At 34.0% G+C, this 18,931-nt stretch overlaps 2 protein-coding genes and 1 non-coding gene across 3 annotated transcripts; 2 read left to right on the top strand and 1 right to left on the bottom strand.

Annotated features, from left to right (window-relative positions):
• Positions 1-72, bottom strand: Trnac-gca (transfer RNA cysteine (anticodon GCA)). The gene has a single exon. It is a non-coding gene; the product is annotated as a tRNA-Cys (tRNA).
• A 2,229-nt stretch (positions 73-2,301) lies between these two features.
• On the top strand, positions 2,302-8,013 carry LOC126746049 (facilitated trehalose transporter Tret1-like). Its single transcript, XM_050454136.1, has 2 exons — positions 2,302-2,509; positions 6,619-8,013. Exons 1-2 carry the CDS (start codon positions 2,449-2,451, stop codon positions 7,980-7,982), a joined length of 1,425 nt encoding a protein of 474 aa, XP_050310093.1. The 5' UTR covers positions 2,302-2,448; the 3' UTR covers positions 7,983-8,013.
• A 5,741-nt stretch (positions 8,014-13,754) lies between these two features.
• On the top strand, positions 13,755-18,602 carry LOC126746050 (facilitated trehalose transporter Tret1-like). The gene is made up of 3 exons (XM_050454137.1): positions 13,755-13,882; positions 14,218-14,299; positions 17,199-18,602. The coding sequence occupies exons 2-3, from the start codon at positions 14,245-14,247 to the stop codon at positions 18,557-18,559; spliced, it is 1,416 nt and encodes a 471-aa protein (XP_050310094.1). The 5' UTR covers positions 13,755-13,882; positions 14,218-14,244; the 3' UTR covers positions 18,560-18,602.
• Positions 18,603-18,931: the final 329 nt, after the last annotated feature.

Below are 18,931 nucleotides of genomic sequence, written 5' to 3'. Positions count from 1 at the left end.
AGGGGACACCCGGGTTTGAACCGGGGACCTCTCGATCTGCAGTCGAATGCTCTACCACTGAGCTATATCCCCTCTCTGAAAAACACTGGTGTACACGCAGTTTTATCGATCCAGCATACCAGTGGCGTGATAACCGTTTAAAAATAGCTATTTTCCATAATTTTATCGTGCGGAAATTGCGTGTCAGATATCCACCGTACAATTCAGATATTTCTATTATCTTCAATTCGGAGCTAATTAAATATAGTCGCGATTTAATCGTTCTCAAGTGGACAACGCCAATCAATGTCATATAAATTTGATAATAATTTCAATTTTTTGGATCGATGTGTTTTTTTTATAATAGGTACATTTTAATTGTTACCCTATACTGCGTCATATTAAATAGTGAAATTTGTACTACTAGTACTACTGTATCTATCATGTCTATAATTAATTTTATTATCTATTCCAGGCAAAAAGATTTATGGTTTCCTGGATAATTCCAGAGGGCCAGAAAATCAATTGATTTAGTAAATCGTGACGGTCTGGAATCAGTTGATTTTGACTGTCTCGTCCAGGAATTTGAAGTAGAGAGAGAGAGAGGTTTTTCAACTTATAAGGCAAATTTCTTTATTGCAAATATTATCTTGGAAAAACGCTGAAATAGGTGTCGAATGAATTTAATAGTAGAAGCTATGTTCCAAATTTCAAGTCTCTAGCTTCATTATTTTCAGAGATACGAGCATTTTGTTGCTAGGAATTTCGTTTAAAAAAAAAAAAAATTTCTTTTTATTTCCAGCGCAAGTTTTTAAATTTTAAAAATTTTTCTGGAAAAACGCCGAAATAGGTGTTGAATGAATTTAATCGAAGAAGCTATGTTCCAAATTTCAAGTCTCTAGCTTTATTATTTTCAGAGATACGAGCATTTTGTTGCTAGGAATTTCGTTTTTAAAAAAAAAAATTTTTTAATTCCAGGGCAAGTTTTTTAATTTTAAAAAATTTTCTGGAAAAACGCTGAAATAGGTGTCGAATGAATTTAATAAAAGAAGTTATGTTCTAAATTTCAAGTCTCTAGCTTCATTATTTTCAGAGATATGAGCATTTCGTTGCTAGGAATTTCGTTTTAAAAAAAAAAATCTATTTTTATTCCAAGGCAAATTTTCTAATTTTAATACATTTTCTGGAAAAACGCTGAAATAGGTGTCAAATGAATTTAATAGAAGAAGCTATGTTTCAAATTTCAAGTCTCTAGCTTCATTAGTTTTAGAGATATGAGCATTTCGTTTCTAGGAATTTCGTTTTTGAAAAAAAATTTTTTTTTAATTCCAAGGCAAAATTTTTAATTTTAAAAAAATTTCTGGAAAAACGCTGAAATACGTGTCGAATGGATTTAATAGAAGAAGCTATGTTCCAAATTTCAAGTCTCTAGCTTCATTATTTTCAGAGATACGAGCATTTCGTTGCTAGAAATTTCGTTTTTGAAAAAAATTTTTTTTTTAATTCCAAGGCAAATTTCTTTATTTCAAACCAATTTCTGAAGAAACGCCGAAATAGGTGTCGAATGAATTTAATAGAAAAAGTTATGTTCCAAATTTCAAGTCTCTAGCTTCATTATTTTCAGAGATATGAGCATTTCGTTGCTAGGAATTTCATTTTAAAAAAAAATTTTTTTTTTAATTCCAAGGCAATTTTTTTAATTTTAAAAAATTTTCTGGAAAAACGCTGAAATAGGTGTCGAATGAATTTAATAGAAGAAGCTATGTTCCAAATTTCAAGTCTCTAGCTTCATTATTTTCAGAGATATGAGCACTTTTTTGAGGAGTTTTTCAACGCAGTCAATGAAACCTTCATAATGTCAAAGGCTTCACGAAAATCTCTATATCTTGAAAACCTTTGCAAGGATTTTACTGATTTTAGTTTCATATGAATGCCAATGAGTTTCTTCATCAAAAAACTCTTTACAAGTTTCCTAGTATCTACAGCCGTTTTGGAGTTATTGAGGCGTTTTTCAGTGCATCCAAAAAAAACCTCGATACCACTAAGAATTTCATTTTTTTTTAATTCCAAGGCAAATTTCTGTATTTCAAAAAATCTCTTAAAAAACGAACTCAAACAGGTGTTTAATAGAGGAAGCTATGGTCCAAATTTCAGATCTTATGGATAATTTACCCTCACCTTCCGCCTCTTTTCACTCCTCAGTGAATAAAACTGGAAAAACACCAAAAACTAAAGCGGCAGGTGCTTTAGATTGTAAATTTTTTATCTTGTTTACGTTGATCCCATTGAACTCTGTATATAAAAACGTTGGTGACACTCTAAGTCAAGATCAGTTAACGACGACCATAATACGTTGAACGCGTCAATTGATATTATGTTAAAACCCAACATTTGCTTAGTCGATCTACAGCCAGTTTTCTTCTCTATCGGCCTGTTTATCTTTATCAGGAAACTGCTGAAAATCTAAACATGGGGTTTAGTAGGGCCTTCATGTTGGACATGATCCCCCAAGTGGTTGCTACTGTACTAGGTAAGTCCTTATAGCGTACTCTAGATGCCATAACAAGTTTTTTCATGTCAGATAATTTAATAAAGTGAAATTATTTACGGTTTTGACCCTTCAAAGTTGCCATCTTTCAGACATTTATAGGCCAAAAATGGTCAAATTTGACATTTTTTCGTGGAAAAGCTAATAGTTTTTAAACGTTTACTTTAACGTTTTTAGACTATATTGAATCTTCTGAATCGTTTGGTACCATTGAAAAAGTCGTACCTCTTATAGGTTTTGAGCTATGACCCTTCAAAGTTGCGATCTTTCAGACTTTTAGGCCGAAAATGGTCAAATTTGAATTTTTTTTTTGGAAAAACTAATAATTTTTAAACGTTTTCTTCAACATTTTTAGATTAAATGGAGTCTTCTGAATCGTTTGGTACCATTGAAAAAGTCGTACCTCTAATAGGTTTTGAGCTATGACCCTTCAAAATTGCCATCTTTCAGACTTTTAGGCCGAAAATGGTCAACTTTGGAATTTTTTTGTAGAAAAAATAACAATTTTCAAACGTTTTCTTTAACGTTTTTAGACTATATGGAATCTTCTGAATCGTTTGGTACCATTGAAAAAGTTGTACCTCTTATAGGTATTGAGCTATGACCCTTCACAGTTGCAATCTTTCAGACTTTTAGGCCGAAAATGGTCAAATTTGGAATTTTTTTGTAGAAAAACTAATAAATTTCAAACGTTTTTTTCAACGTTTTTAGACTATATGGAATCTTCTGAATCGTTTGGTACCATTGAAAAAGTCGTACCTCTTATAGGTTTTGAGCTATGACCCTTCAAAGTTGCAATCTTTGAGACTTTTAGGCCGAAAATGGTCAAATTTGGAATTTTTTTGTAGAAAAACTAATAAATTTCAAACGTTTTTTTCAACGTTTTTAGACTATATGGAATCTTCTGAATCGTTTGGTACCATTGAAAAAGTTGTACCTCTTATAGGTTTTGAGCTATGACCCTTCAAAGTTGCGATCTTTCAGACTTTTATAGGCCGAAAATGGTCAAATTTGGAATTTTTTTGTAGAAAAACTAATAAATTTCAAACGTTTTTTTCAACGTTTTTAGACTATATGGAATCTTTTGAATCGTTTGGTACCATTGAAAAAGTCGTACCTCTTATAGGTTTTGAGCTATGACCCTTCAAAATTGCGATCTTTCAGACTTTTTTAGGCCGAAAATGGTCAACTTTAGAATTTTTTTGTAGAAAAAATAATAATTTTCAAACGTTTTTTTCAACGTTTTTAACTTAAATGGAATCTTCTGAATCGTTTGGTACCATTGAAAAAGTCGTACCTCTTATAGGTTTTGAGCTATGACCCTTCAAAGTTGCCATCTTTCAGACTTTTAGGCCGAAAATGGTCAAATTTGGAATTTTTTTGTAGAAAAACTAATAAATTTCAAACGTTTTTTTCAACGTTTTTAGACTATATGGAATCTTTTGAATCGTTTGGTACCATTGAAAAAGTCGTACCTCTTATAGGTTTTGAGCTATGACCCTTCAAAGTTGCAATCTTTCAGACTTTTATAGGCCGAAAATGGTCAATTTTGGAATTTTTTTGTAGAAAAACTAATAAATTTCAAACGTTTTTTATAACGTTTTTAGACTATATGGAATCTTCTGAATCGTTTGGTACCATTGAAAAAGTCGTACCTCTTATAGGTTTTGAGCTATGACCCTTCAAAGTTGCAATTTTTGAGACTTTTAGGCCGAAAATGGTCAAATTTGGAATTTTTTTGTAGAAAAACTAATAAGTTTCAAACGTTTTTTTCAACGTTTTTAGATTATATGGAATCTTCTGAATCGTTTGGTACCATTGAAAAAGTCGTACCTCTTATAGGTTTTGAGCTATGACCCTTCAAAGTTGCAATCTTTCAGACTTTTATAGGCCGAAAATGGTCAATTTTGGAATTTTTTTGTAGAAAAACTAATAAATTTCAAACGTTTTTTATAACGTTTTTAGACTATATGGAATCTTCTGAATCGTTTGGTACCATTGAAAAAGTCGTACCTCTTATAGGTTTTGAGCTATGGCCCTTCAAAGTTGCGATCTTTCAGACTTTTAGGCCGAAAATGGTCAACTTTGAAATTTTTTTGTAAAAAAGATAATAATTTTCAAACGTTTTCTTTAACGTTTTTAGATGATATGAACTCTTCTAAATCGTTTAGTGTCAATAAAAAAGTCGTACCTCTTATAGGTTTTGAGCTATGGCCCTTCAAAGTTGCAATCTTTCAGACTTTTAGGCCGAAAATGGTCAAATTTGGAATTTTTTTGTAGAAAAAATAACAATTTTCAAACGTTTTTTTCAACGTTTTTAGACTATATGGAATCTTTTGAATCGTTTGGTACCATTGAAAAAGTCGTACCTCTTATAGGTTTTAAGCTATGACCCTTCAAAGTTGCGATCTTTCAGACATTTATAGGCCGAAAATGGTCAATTTTGGAATTTTTTTGTAGAAAAAATAATAATTTTCAAACGTTTTCTTTAATGTTTTTAGACTATATAGAATCTTCTGAATCGTTTAGTACCATTAAAAAAGTCGTTCCTCTTAAAGGTTTTGAGCTATGACCCTTCAAAGTTGCAATCTTTCAGACTTTTAGGCCGAAAATGGTCAAATTTGAAATTTTTTCTTGGAAAAACTAATAATTTTCAAACGTTTACTTTAACGTTTTTAGATTAAATGGAGTCTTCTGAATCGTTTGGTATCATTAAAAAAGTCGTAGCTCTTATAGGTTCTGAGCTATGACCTTTCAAAGTTCTGATTTTTCAGACTTTAATAAACCGAAATGGTCAACTTTGAAATTTTTTCGTGAGAAAACCAGTAATTTTTAAACATTTTCTTTAACGTTTTTCTAATATTTGAAACCTTCTGAATCGTTTGGTACCACTAAAAAAATTTTAGGTTTAATAGATTTCGAGCTATGGCCCTTTAAAGTTCAGGTCTTTTATCCTTTTTTCAGTCAAAAATAGTCAACTTTGAAATTTTATCCTGTAAATACTAAAAACTTTAGAAAAAATTTTCCAACAGTTTTAGATTATCTGGAACCTTTTGAATCGTTTAGTACTACTGAAAAAATCCTACATCTAATAGGTTTTGAGCTATGGCCCTTCAAAGTTCCGGTTTCTTCCACTTTTATAGGTCAAACCTCCATAGGGCTAAAAAATCAAATTATTTAGACTAGAGGTCCCTAAAGGTCAATAGCTTCAAAAGTTCTACTCTAATCACTTTAAACCCTTAATAAAATTTGTAGCCAAATATTTTCTTAGTAATTTGCAGTTAATTGCATACATCTACGCCTAGTAGTCTTAAAGAAATTGAATTTTTTGTGCCCTTGGGCTAAAAAATTAAATTATTCGGACTAGAGGTAATTAAAGGTCAATAACTTTAAAAGTGCTACTTTAATCACTTAAAACCTTTAATAAAATTTGTAGCAAAATCGTTCCTTATTAGTCTACACTTAAGTTCATGCATCTACACCAATTAGTCCCCGAGAAATATCAAGTTATGTGCTCCTGGGCTAAAAAATCAAATTATTCGGACTAGAGGTAATTAAAGGTCAATAGCTTTAAAAGTGCTACTCTAATCACTTAAGCCCCTTTATAAAATTTGTAGCAAAATGTTTTTTAAACACTATACACTTAATTTCATGCATCTACACCAAATAGTCCCAGAGAAATGTCAAGTTATGTGCTCCTGGGCTAAAAAATCAATTTATTTGATCTAGACGTTAATAAAGTCTGTGAGTGCTGGGAGCGTTTAAAAGGTTTTGTAAGATGTTTGGATTTTAGTCCGTGGTCAATTGAAAAGAAAATGGACATTTTCGAATGAAAAATTAAAAAATAATGTCAAACATGGGGTTTTACGTATATTCAAAATGATTTCATCGATAAATTATGTCAAATTTAACCATTTAAACATGTATATCATGGGACAATAAATAATACGACATAGGCGCACGGACTATTGAGTGCGGCACATCAAAGATTCTAATAGATCTCTGAACCGGACTTATTATTATGTCTATTGTGTATTATATACTGTGCATTATTACCTAATAAATTGATTTAATAATTGTCGTACTTCCAGGCACCCTTATGGCCGTATCGGACGGTATGACTTACGGATGGACCTCGCCGATGATCCCTTACTTCATGAGCAATTCGAGCCACATCGAAATGTCCGAAAATGACGCCGACTGGATGGAGACCATCAACTTGCTGGGTTATGCCGCCGGGCTCCCATTTACCATCCTGAGCGTGGACCATTTGGGACGAAAAATCTCCATGATTTTATCGGCTTTATTGGGATGCCTCTGCTGGATCCTGTTGCTCATAGCCGAGGACATTAAGCTGCTCTACGTATCTCGTTTCATGGCGGGAATGGCCGGTGACATGTGCTTCGTGGCCGCCCCAATGTACATCGCGGAAATCTCCGATTATCGCATCAGAGGTTTCCTCTCATCCCTCATTTATTTCATGATGATCGTGGGGATCGTGGTGGTGTATTGCACCGGCAGTTTGGCTCCTTACTGGGTCACTCCTGCCGTGGGGATTATTTTGACAGCGGCACAGTCGGCTTTTGTCATCTTCCTCCCGGAGTCTCCTTACTATTACGTGTATAAGAACAAATATGAGAAAGCTCGGAAGGCCTTAAGGAGGCTCCGTGCCCACGAGGACCTCGACGCCGAAATGAAGGAGATCCAACAGGAGGTGGAGCGGGAAAAAACGGAAAAAGGACGCCCGCAGGACCTGGTTCTGATCAAGAGCAACCGTAAGGCCTTACTGATCACTTTGCTGCTCAACGGGGCGCAGCACTTCGTAGGCATAAGCGTGTTTCTCATGAACCTTCAACTGATCCTGGAACAGGCCGGTTCTGAGTACATCGAGTCCACTACTGCCTCGATTATATTCGCGGTGATTATGCTTCTGAGCACCGGGGCGGCCTCCACCATAATCGACAAATACGGCAGGCGGTTCTTGCTGATCACTTCCAGTTTACTGACGGGGTTCTCCTTGTTGGCCATGACCATCTTCTTCCATTTGCAATATAATAATTATGACGTCGCGGCGGCCAGTTGGATTCCTGCGGCCAGCGTCATGGTGTACGCGGCCACTTTTAAAGTCGGACTGGGGCTCGTGCCTATTGTGGTCATTGCGGAAATATTCCCCACGACGGTGAAGGCTTTGGGCATGACGCTGTCCGATGTGATGTACGTCATGGCCGCCGTGGTGTCTATTTATATGTACCAGTTGTTGTCTGGACACTATGGATTGCACGTGCCCCTGTATATTTTTACGGTTTGCAGTTTCGCTATGGTGGGGTTTACGTTGATGTGGCTCCCGGAGACCAAAGGGAAGACCTTGGACGAGATCCAGATGATGCTTAAAGGGGAGTTGGTGGAGCAGAAGGAGAAGAAGAAACAGAAGAAGATTGACGAGAATAGAGTGTAGCTGTTTGTAAATAAATTTTTGTTGTAACAATTGGGTGTGATTTTTTTTACTTTCTGACGTATTTTACTCTTGGGTCACGCCCAGGAACGCCTCCGGAATGATTAGGAAATAAAAAAAAACTGTTTGTCAAAAAATGGTCAACTTTGAAAATTTTTCCTGGGAAAACTAAAGAGTTTTAAACGTTTTCTTTAACGTTTTTATAATATTTGAAACCTTCTGAATCGTTTGGTACCATTAAAAAAGTCGTACCTCTGATAGGTTTTGAGCTACGGTCTTTCAAAGTTCCGATCTTTTAGAATTTTATAGGCCGAAAATGGTCAATTTTGACATTTTTGTTTAAAAAAACTAAAGAATTTTAAACGTTTTTCTTAACGTTTTCCTAATATTTGAAACCTTCTAAATCGTTTGGTACAATTGGAAAAATTGTAGGTCTTACAGGTTTTGAGCTATCGTTTTTTAAAATTCAGGTCTTTTATCCTTAGTTTGGCCAAAAATAGTCAACTTTGAAATTTTTTCCTGGAAAAACTAATAATTTTCAAACGTTTTTTTCAACGTTTTTAGACTAAAGAGAATCTTCTAAATCGTTTGGTACCATTGAAAAAATCGTTACTTTTATAGGTTTTGAGCTATGACCCTTCAAATTTATGATCTTTCAGACCTTTTTAGGCCAAAAATGGTCAACTTTGAAATTTTTTCCTGAAAAAACTAAAAAATTTTAAACGTTTTCTTTAACGTTTTTCTAATATTTGAAACCTTCTGAATCGTTTGGTACAATTGGAAAAATTATAGGTCTTACAGGTTTTGAGCTATCGTTTTTTAAAATTCAGGTCTTTTATCCTTAGTTTGGCCAAAAATAGTCAAATTTGAAATTTTTTTCCTGGAAAAACTAATAATTTTTAAACGTTTTCTTTAACGTTTTTAGATTAAATGGAATCTTCTGAATCGTTTGGTATTATTAAAAAAGTCGTACCTCTTATAGGTTTTGAGCTATGATCCTTCAAAGTTCCGATCTTTCAGACTTTTATAAGCCTAAAATGGTCAACTTTGAAATTTTTTCCTGGAAAAACTAAAAAATTTTAAACGTTTTCTTTAACGTTTTTCTAATAGTTGAAACCTTCTGAATCGTTTGATACTACTGGAAAAATTGTAGGTTTTATAGGTTTCGAGTTATGACCCTTTAAAGTTTTGATCTTTCAGACTTTTATAGGCCAAAAATGGTCAATTTTGAAATTTTTTCCTGATAAAACTAATAATTTTCAAACGTTTTCTTTAACGTTTTTCTAATATTTGAAACCTTCTGAATCGTTTGATACTACTAGAAAAATCGTACCTCTTATAGGTTTTGAACTATGACCCTTTAATGTTCCGATGTTTCAGACTTTTATAAGCCCAAAAAGGTCAACTTTGATATTTTTTCCTGAAAAAACTAAGAAATTTTAAACGTTTTCCTTAACGTTTTTCTAATATTTGGAATCTTCTGAATCGTTTGGTACAATTGGAAAAATTGTAGGTCTTACAGGTTTTGAGCTATCGTTTTTTTAAAATTCAGGTCTTTTATCTTTAGTTTGGCCAAAAATAGTCAATTTTGAAATTTTTTCCTGGAAAAACTAAAGAATTTTAAACGTTTTCTTTAACGTTTTTCTAATATCTAAAACCTTCTAAATCATTTGGTACGAATGAAAAAATTTTAGGTTTTATAGGTTTTGAGCTATGACCCTTTAAAGTTTTGATCTTTCAGACTTTTATAGGCCAAAAATGGTCAATTTTGAAATTTTTTCCTGATAAAACTAATAATTTTCAAACGTTTTCCTTAACGTTTTTTTAATATTTAAAACCTTCTGAATCATTTGGTATCAGTGAAAAAATTATAGGCTTTATAGGTTTCGAGCTATTGCCCTTTAAAGTTCAGCTCTTTTATCCTTAGTTTGGCCAAAAATGGTCAATTTTGAAATTTTTTCTTGGAAAAACTAATAATTTTCAAACATTTACTTTAACGTTTTTAGATTAAATAGAATCTTCTGAATTGTTTGGTACCATTAAAAAAGTCGTACCTCTAATAGGTTTTGAGCTACGGTCTTTCAAAGTTCCGATCTTTAGAATTTTATAGGCCTAAAATGGTCAACTTTGAAATTTTTTCCTGGAAAAACTAATAATTTTTAAAAGTTTTTTTTAACGTTTTTAGACTATATGGAATCTTCTAAATCGTTTGGTATCATTGAAAAAGTTGTACCTTTTATAGGTTTTGAGCTATGACCCTTCAAATTTCCGATCTTTCAGACTTTTATAGGACAAAAATGGTCAACTTTGGAATTTTTTTTGTGGAAAAACTAATAATTTTCAAATGATTTCTTTCACGCTTTTAGATTATATGGAATCTTTTGAATCGTTTGGTACCATTGAAAAAGTCGTACCTTTTATAGGTTCTGAGCTATGACCCTTCAAAGTGCCGATCTTTCAGACTTTTATAAGCCGAAACTGGTCAACTTTGAAATTTTTTCCTGGCACAACTAATAAATTTTAAGCATTTTCCTCAACGCTTTTCTAATACTTGAAAGCTTCTAAATCGTTTGATACCACCAAAAAAATTATAGACTTTATAGGTTTCGAGCTATTGCCCTTTAAAGTTCAGGTCTTTTATTCTTAGTTTGGCCAAAAATTGTCAACTTTGAAATTTTTTCCTGAAAAAACTAAGAAATTTTAAACGTTTTCCTTAACGTTTTTCTAATATTTGGAACCGTCTGAATCGTTTGGTACAATTGGAAAAATTGTAGGTCTTACAGGTTTCGAGCTATATTCCTTTAAAATTCAGGTCTTTTATCCTTAGTTTGGCCAAAAATACGCAAATTTGAAATTTTTTCCTGGAAAAACTAAAAACTTTTAAACGTTTTCTTTGACGTTTTTCTAATATTTGAAACCTTCTAAATCATTTGGTATCAATGAAACAATTGTAGGTTTCATAGGTTTTGAGCTATGGCCCTATAAAGTTCAGGTCTTTTACACCTTTATAGGCCAAAAATGGTCAACTTTAAAATTTTTTTCTGGAAAAACTAATAATTTTTAAATGTTTTCTTTAACGTTTTTAGATTAATTGGAATCTTCTGAATCGTTTGGTACTATTGAAAAAGTTGTACCTCTTATAGATTCTGAGCTATGACCCTTCAAAGTGCTGATCTTTCAGACTTTTATAGGCCGAAACTGGTCAACTTTGAAATTTTTTCCTGGCACAACTAATAAATTTTAAGCATTTTCCTCAACGTTTTTCTAATACTTGAAACCTTCTAAATCGTTTGATACCACTGAAAAAATTGTAGGTCTTATAGGTCTCGAGCTATCGTCCTTTAAAGCTCTGGTCTTTTATCCTTTTTTTAGCCAAAAATAGTCCAAAAATGGTCAATTTTGAAATTTTTTCCTGGAAAAACTATTAAATTTTAAACGTTTTCCTTAACGTTTTTCTAATATTTGAAACCTTCTGAATCGTTTGGTACAATTGGAAAAATTGTAGGTCTTACAGGTTTCGAGCTATATTCCTTTAAAATTCAGGTCTTTTATCCTTAGTTTGGCCAAAAATACGCAAATTTGAAATTTTTTCCTGGAAAAACTAAAAACTTTTAAACGTTTTCTTTGACGTTTTTCTAATATCTGAAACCTTCTAAATCATTTGGTATCAATGAAAAAATTGTAGGTTTTATAGGTTTTGAGCTATGGCCCTATAAAGTTCAGGTCTTTTACACCTTTATAGGCCAAAAATGGTCAACTTTAAAATTTTTTCCTGGAAAAACTAAAAAATTTTAAACGTTTTTCTTAACGTTTTTCTAATACTTGAAACCTTCTGAATCGTTTGGTATAATTGGAAAAATTGTAGGTCTTACAGGTTTTGAGCTATCGTTTTTTAAACTTCAGGTCTTTTATCCTTAGTTTGGCCGAAAATGGTCAAATTTGAAATTTTTTTCTGGAAAAACTAAAAAATTTTAAACGTTTTTCTTAACGTTTTTCTAATATTTGAAACCTTCTGAATCGTTTGGTATAATTGGAAAAATTGTAGGTCTTACAGGTTTTGAGCTATCGTTTTTTAAACTTCAGGTCTTTTATCCTTAGTTTGGCCAAAAATGGTCAACTTTGAAATTTTTTCCTGAAAAAACAAAAAAATTTCAAACGTTTTCTTTCACGCTTTTAGATTATATGGAATCTTCTGAATCATCTGGTACCATTGAAAAAGTCGTACCTCTTATAGGTTCTGAGCTATGACCCTTCAAAGTTGATATCTTTCAGACTTTTATAGGCCAAAAATGGTCGATTTTGAAATTTTTTCGTGAAAAAACTAATAACTTTCAAACGTTTTCCTTAACATTTTTCTAATGTTTAAGACCTTCTGAATCGTTTGGTACCACTGGAAAAATCGTACATCTAATAGGTTTTGAGCTATGGCCCTTCAACTTTCCGGTCTCTTACACTTTTATAGGTCAAACCTCCATAGGGCTAAAAAATCAAATTATTTGGACTTGAGTTCCATAAAGGTCAATAGCTTCAAAAGTTCTACTCTAATAACTTTAAACCTTTAATAAAATTTATAGACAAATGTTTTTTTAATAATCTACAGTTAATTGCATACATCTACGCCTAATAGTTCTAAAGAAATTTAAATTTTTGTGCTCTTGGGCTAAAAAATTAAATTTTTCGGAGTAGAGGTTATTAAAGGTCAATAGCTTCAAAGCTTCTATTCTAATCGCTTAAATTCCTTAATAAAATTTATAGAAAAATGTTTTCTTAATATTCTACAATTCATTTCATGCATCTACAACAAGTAGTCCCAGAGAAATATCAAGTTATGTGCTCCTGGGCTAAAAAATCAAATTATTTGATCTAGATGTTAATAAAGGCCAATAGCTCCAAAGTTTCTCCTCCAATCGCTTAAACCCCTTAATAAAATTTGTAGCAAAATATTTTCTAAATACTCTGCACTTAATTTCATGCATCTATACCAAGTGGTTCCAGAGAAATATGAAATTATGTGCTCCTGGACTAAAAAATCAAATTATTTGATCTAGACGTTAATAAACGTCAATAGCTCCAAAGTTTCTACTCCAATCGCTTAAACCCCTTAATAAAATTTGTAGACAAATTCTTTCTTAATACTCTACAGTTAACTTCATTCATCTACACCCAACAGTTTCAAAGGAAATTAAATTCCTGGGCTCCAAAAACTAGGCATTCTTCACTCATATAAAAAACCGCATATTTCACACTCTTTCTCAATTACTTGCCATAACACCAATCAATCAATATTAATCAATTAAGCATCAATAAAAACGCACGCGACAATCAACACCAATTATTATCTCCGTACATACATTTATTGTCAATAAAATCAATTGTTCTAACTGCATAAACCGAATATTTAAATACTCAATTTTTATCAGTACAGAGGGAGCGGGTTAATTGAAGCGAACAAAGGGATACGAATAAACTGTACATACACAAATGGATTTATTAATAATTTACGCCCTAAACCCCCTATTGGTTATTTATTATGTACATACACGCTTACTAAAGGGTAGTTTTATAAAAGTTGATTTATAAAAAGGGTGAATTAAAGGGGAACTTTTAGGGGAAAGGTGATGTTTCCTCTTATATCAAGAACAATAGAAACTAATTAATATTCGTCTATTTGGCTTTCACCTGTTTCCCTTATAAAGACAAACACAGGTGAAACTTTCGCTATGATTGATTTACCCCCTCGGGCGTACAACTATCAAAGAACGACTTGCCCTTGACTCTGAAAACAGGTTCAGGTCGAACCGAGAAAAAATCCGATTAAACAGTTGTTGAATTGCGGGTGTCATGCCGGTGCACGCAGTTGGGTGGTAAAAAATGTGGACTTTTTAGTGGAAAATCTCTACGCTGTAAGTCGTACTACCTTTGACGTTTAACCAAATATAATCCTATTATTGTCTAAATATGATCAAGAATTAAATATGCTAATAAAGATAACACTGTTTCACGGAATCATAAACTTACATCACATTTTTCTCAAGTTCCAAATCGATCGTGCTAAAACTGCATCAGGATCAATCGAACAACAAATCAATTATTAATAGTCGACATCGATTTGTTTTATTAGCACCCAAAGATACAATAAAATTCAATATTGACACAATAACAGACAATAATAGCCAACGATTTGCACTCGTTTCTCGGTTAAACGTGAAAAGTGAACTTTTTCCTTTTTGTTTTTTAGATCCAGGATCCGTTGCGGAAATTAAGCATGAAATCCGGATTGATTAGGCAGTTGGTGCCTCAAGTGGTCGCCACGTTTCTTGGTAAGTCGATTTTTTTTTTGTATCCACTTTTCACTACTGCAACATATATCTCCCTTAATATTATGTTTAAAGGCTTAAAGGTATTTACAAGAATGATTGAAAAATTAATTTCCTTTCAAACGGTGTTTATTTTATGAAAGTAGCTTCAGTAGATCAAGAGATATCAGGTGTAGACTCTCAAGTCGACGCACCAAGGTCCAAGTGACGTCAACCAAACTTCAACTGCTGATAATTCTTCTACTGTTGATGTCATGAAAATTTTAAAAACAGATTTAGATAAGTGATTATATTGTCTACAGTTTTTATTCATTGCTCATTTTCATAAAATAAATAATAAGAAAGTTACACGAAGTTTTCGTCTGAGATCCGGTCACTTGGCACGTCCGCAGATTCTAGTACTGATATCTCTTTTAATATTAATTTTACAGTTATAAACCTCTTTACATAAATTATAGAACCGATAATTTTCTTCCAAATAAAATTTAATTCATCATGATAGCTTTAGTAGATCAAGAGATATCAGGTGTAGACTCTCAAGTCGACGCACCAAGGTCTAAGTGACGTCAACCAAACTTCAACTGCTGATAACTCTTCTACCGTTGATGTTTTGAAAATTTTGAAATTAGGTTTAGATAAGTGATTATATAGTGTATAGTTTTTATTTATTGGTCATTTTCATAAAATAAATAATAAGAAAGTTACATTAAGTTTTCGTCTAAGATCCGGTCACTTGGCACGTCCACGACTTCTAGTACTGATATCTCCTTTAATATTAATTTTACAGTTATAAACCTTTTTAGATAAATTATAGAACCAATAATTTTCTTCCAAATAAAATTTAATTCATCATGATAGCTTTAGTAGATCAAGAGATATCAGGTGTAGACTCCCAGATCGATGCTCCAAGGTCCAAGTGACGTCAGCCAAACTTCAACCGTTGATAACTCTTGAACTGTAAATGTTTTCAATATTTAAAAAGTTGATTTGGATACATGATTGAATAGTCTAAATCTTTTATTTATTCGCCATTTTCATAAGATAATTAATAAGAAAGTTACATGATGTTTTTGTCTAAGATCCAGTCACTTGGCAGGTTCAGAAGTTCTAGTACTGATATCTCCATTAATATCAAGTTTACAGGTATGAGGCTCTTCACATAAAATGTAGAATCAATGATTTTCTTCTAAATAAAGTTTAATTCATCTTGATAGCTTTACTAGATCAAGAGATATCCGAGGTAGCCTCCCAGGGCAAGGCACCAAGACCCAATTGAGACCAACTCAATTTCCAGATCGGATAACTTTTGACCGGTTAACTCCTTCAAAATTCCAAAGATAGATTTGGATAGGTAATCTCATGGTGTACAACTCTTGTTTATTAGTCATTTTCATTAAACTAATAATAAGAAAGTTAGACGAAGTTTTTGGATAAAGGCCAGTCACTTGGCTCTTCCACAACTTCTAGTACTGATATCTCCATTAATATCAAGTTTACAGGTATAAAGCTCTTTATATAAAATGTAGAACCGATGATGTTCTTGCGAATAAAGTTTAATTCATCACGATAGCTTTAGTAGATCAAGAGATATCCGGTGTAGACTGCCAGGGCAAGGCACCAAGACCCAATTGAGACCAACTCAACTTCCAGATCGGATAACTCTTGACCGGTTAACTCCTTGAAAATTCCAATGGTAGATTTGGATAGGTAATTACATGGTGTACAACTCTTGTTTATTAGTCATTTTCATTAAACTAATAATAAGAAAGTTAGACGAAGTTTTCGTCTTAAGTCTAGTGACTTGGCTCTTCCACAACTTCTAGTGCAGATTTCTCCATTAATATTAAGTTTAAAGGTATAAAGTTATTTACATAAATTGTAGAATCGATGATTTTCTTGCAAATAAAGTTTAATTTATCTTAATAGCTTTAGTAGATCAAAAGATATCCGATGTAGACTCCCAGGGCAAGGCTCCAAGACCCAATTGAGACCAACTCAACTTCCAGATCGGATAACTCTTGACCGGGTAACTCCTTGAAAATTCCAATGGTAGATTTGGATAGGCAATCATATGGTGTACAACTCTTGTTCATTAGTCTTTTTCATTAAACTAATAATAAGAAAGTTAGACGAAGTCTTCGTCTTAAGTCTAGTGACTTGGCTCTTCCACAACTTCTAGTACTGATTTCTCCGTTAATATTAAATTTACAGGAATAAAGTTATTTACATGAATTGTAGAATCAATGATTTTCTTGTAAATAAAGTTTAATTCATCACGATAGCTTCAGTAGATCAAGAGATATCCGGTGTAGACTGCCAGGGCAAGACACCAAGACCCAATTGAGACCAACTCAACTTCCAGATCGGATAACTCTTGACCGGTTAACTCCTTGGAAATTCCAATGGTAGATTTGGATAGGTAATCACATGGTGTACAACTCTTGTTTATTAGTCATTTTCATTAAACTTTTAATAAGAAAGTTAGACGAACTTTTTGTCTAAAGTCTAGTGACTTGGAGCTTCCACAACTTCTAGTACTGATTTCTCCGTTAATATTAAGTTTACAGGAATAAAGTTATCTACATGAATTGTAGAATCGATGATTTTCTTGCGAATAAAGTTTAATTCATCACGATAGCTTTAGTAGATCAAGAGATATCCAGTGTAGACTGCCAGGGCAAGGCACCAAGACCCAATTGAGACCAACTCAACTTCCAGATCGGATAACTCTTGACCGGGTAACTCCTCAAAAATTCCAATGGTAGATTTGGAAAGCTTATCGAACGGTTTACAACTTTCATTCATTGATCATCCTCCTAAATCAATAATTAAAAAAGTTACAAGAAATTTTCCTCTCTCACCTCTCTTTCTCTCATCTAACCAAGAGCACCTCTACTTCTAGGCACTCTAATGGCGGCATCGGATGGGATGACTTATGGCTGGACCTCACCGATGATCCCCTACTTCTTAAGCAACCAGACCCACATCGAGGTGACCGAAAAAGACACCGAATGGATGGAAAGCATTTGCCTCTTGGGTGCCGCGACCGGTCTACCGTTCACCATCTTGGGCGTGAACTATTTCGGAAGAAAAATCTGTATGATCCTGTCGGCTGTACTCGGCTGTTGCTGCTGGATCGCCTTGTTGACCACCAACAGTCTGGAAGTCCTCTTGACAGCCAGATTCTTCTCTGGAATGGCTGGAGACATGTGCTTTGTGGCCGCACCGATGTACATAGCGGAAATTGCCAATCCTAGCATAAGAGGTTTCCTGTCTGCTCTCATATACTTGATGATGCTAGTGGGGATTCTGCTGGTGTATTCGGTGGGTTCCTTGTTGCCTTATGTGGTAGTACCATCGATTGGAATCGGGTTAACGCTGTGCCAAGTGGTGTTTTTCCCATTCATGCCTGAGACTCCGTACTATTTGGTTTATGTAGGAAAGAAAGAGGAGGCGAAGAAGTCCTTGATACGCTTACGTGGCACCGACACTAATGTGGACGGTGAGATCATGGAAATCGAAAAAGCGGTCGAAAGGCAGAAAACTGAAAAAGGACGTCCCCAGGACCTCATTCTGATCAAGAGCAACCGACGGGCCTTATTGATAATGCTCATCTTGAACGGGATGCAGCACTTCGTAGGAATCAGCGTCATTTTGATGAACCTCCACGTGATCCTGGATGAAGCCGGATCAGTTTACCTAAAGTCTTCTACGGCGGCCATCATATTTGCAGGGATAATGTTATGCTCCGGCACATTAGCTTCAGTGATCATCGACAAATTCGGACGTAAAAAACTGCTCATTTCCTCGAGCATATTAACCGGATGCATACTCTCCACCATAGCGATCTACTTCCACTTAAAAAATCTCCAGTATGACGTCATATTCGTTAGCTGGATCCCAGCTGTGAGCATTATGATCTACGCAGCGACCTTCAAATTGGGGCTGGGACTCGTGCCAATCGTCGTAACAGCGGAAATCTTCCCCACAACAATTAAGGCTATAGGGATGACCTTGGGTGACGTCATCTACGTCGCGGCCTCACTAATATCGATTTCCGCATACACCAGCATGTTCCACAGCTACGGAATGCACGCGCCCTTTTATTTGTTTACCGTTTGTGCGTTTTGTGCCTGCGGATTTATTTACTTCTTCGTGCCGGAGACTAAAGGGAAGAGCCTGGATGAGATCCAGATGATGCTTAAAGGGATGAAGCCTGAGGAGGTGCGAGGGGAGAAACAGGTGAAAGAAACTGTGGCTTAACAGAGTATAATTGCATATTTTTAATAAATAACTGTTTTAAGTTGATTGGAGTTTTATTGTGTGTTTGTTATGATGTTGAGTCTTAGAGCTTCCAACCTAGAGGCAATAGAAAATCCGTTAAGTTGTCTAGTGGGTTCTTAAAAATTGAAAATTAAAATAAATAACGACTTTTTTATTGTTTTTTCGATGATAACTCGTGCTGTATGGGTCCGATCGTGGTGGTTAGTAGCGCATTGTGTTTGGCTTGAAAAGACCTATAATTAGAGCCCCAACACGCTTCTAGTAAAAAAAAGGAAATTCTGGCCGCATTTTTCTACTTCTCCGCCCAGCTTTGCTAACTTATAAAAAAATTGGTAATTTTGAACCACAATC

Source organism: Anthonomus grandis, chromosome 17, assembly GCF_022605725.1.
Source record: "Anthonomus grandis grandis chromosome 17, icAntGran1.3, whole genome shotgun sequence".
Lineage (NCBI taxonomy): Eukaryota > Metazoa > Arthropoda > Insecta > Coleoptera > Curculionidae > Anthonomus > Anthonomus grandis.
Note: the sequence above shows the minus strand (reverse complement) of the source record. Positions and strands in the feature narration are given on the sequence as shown.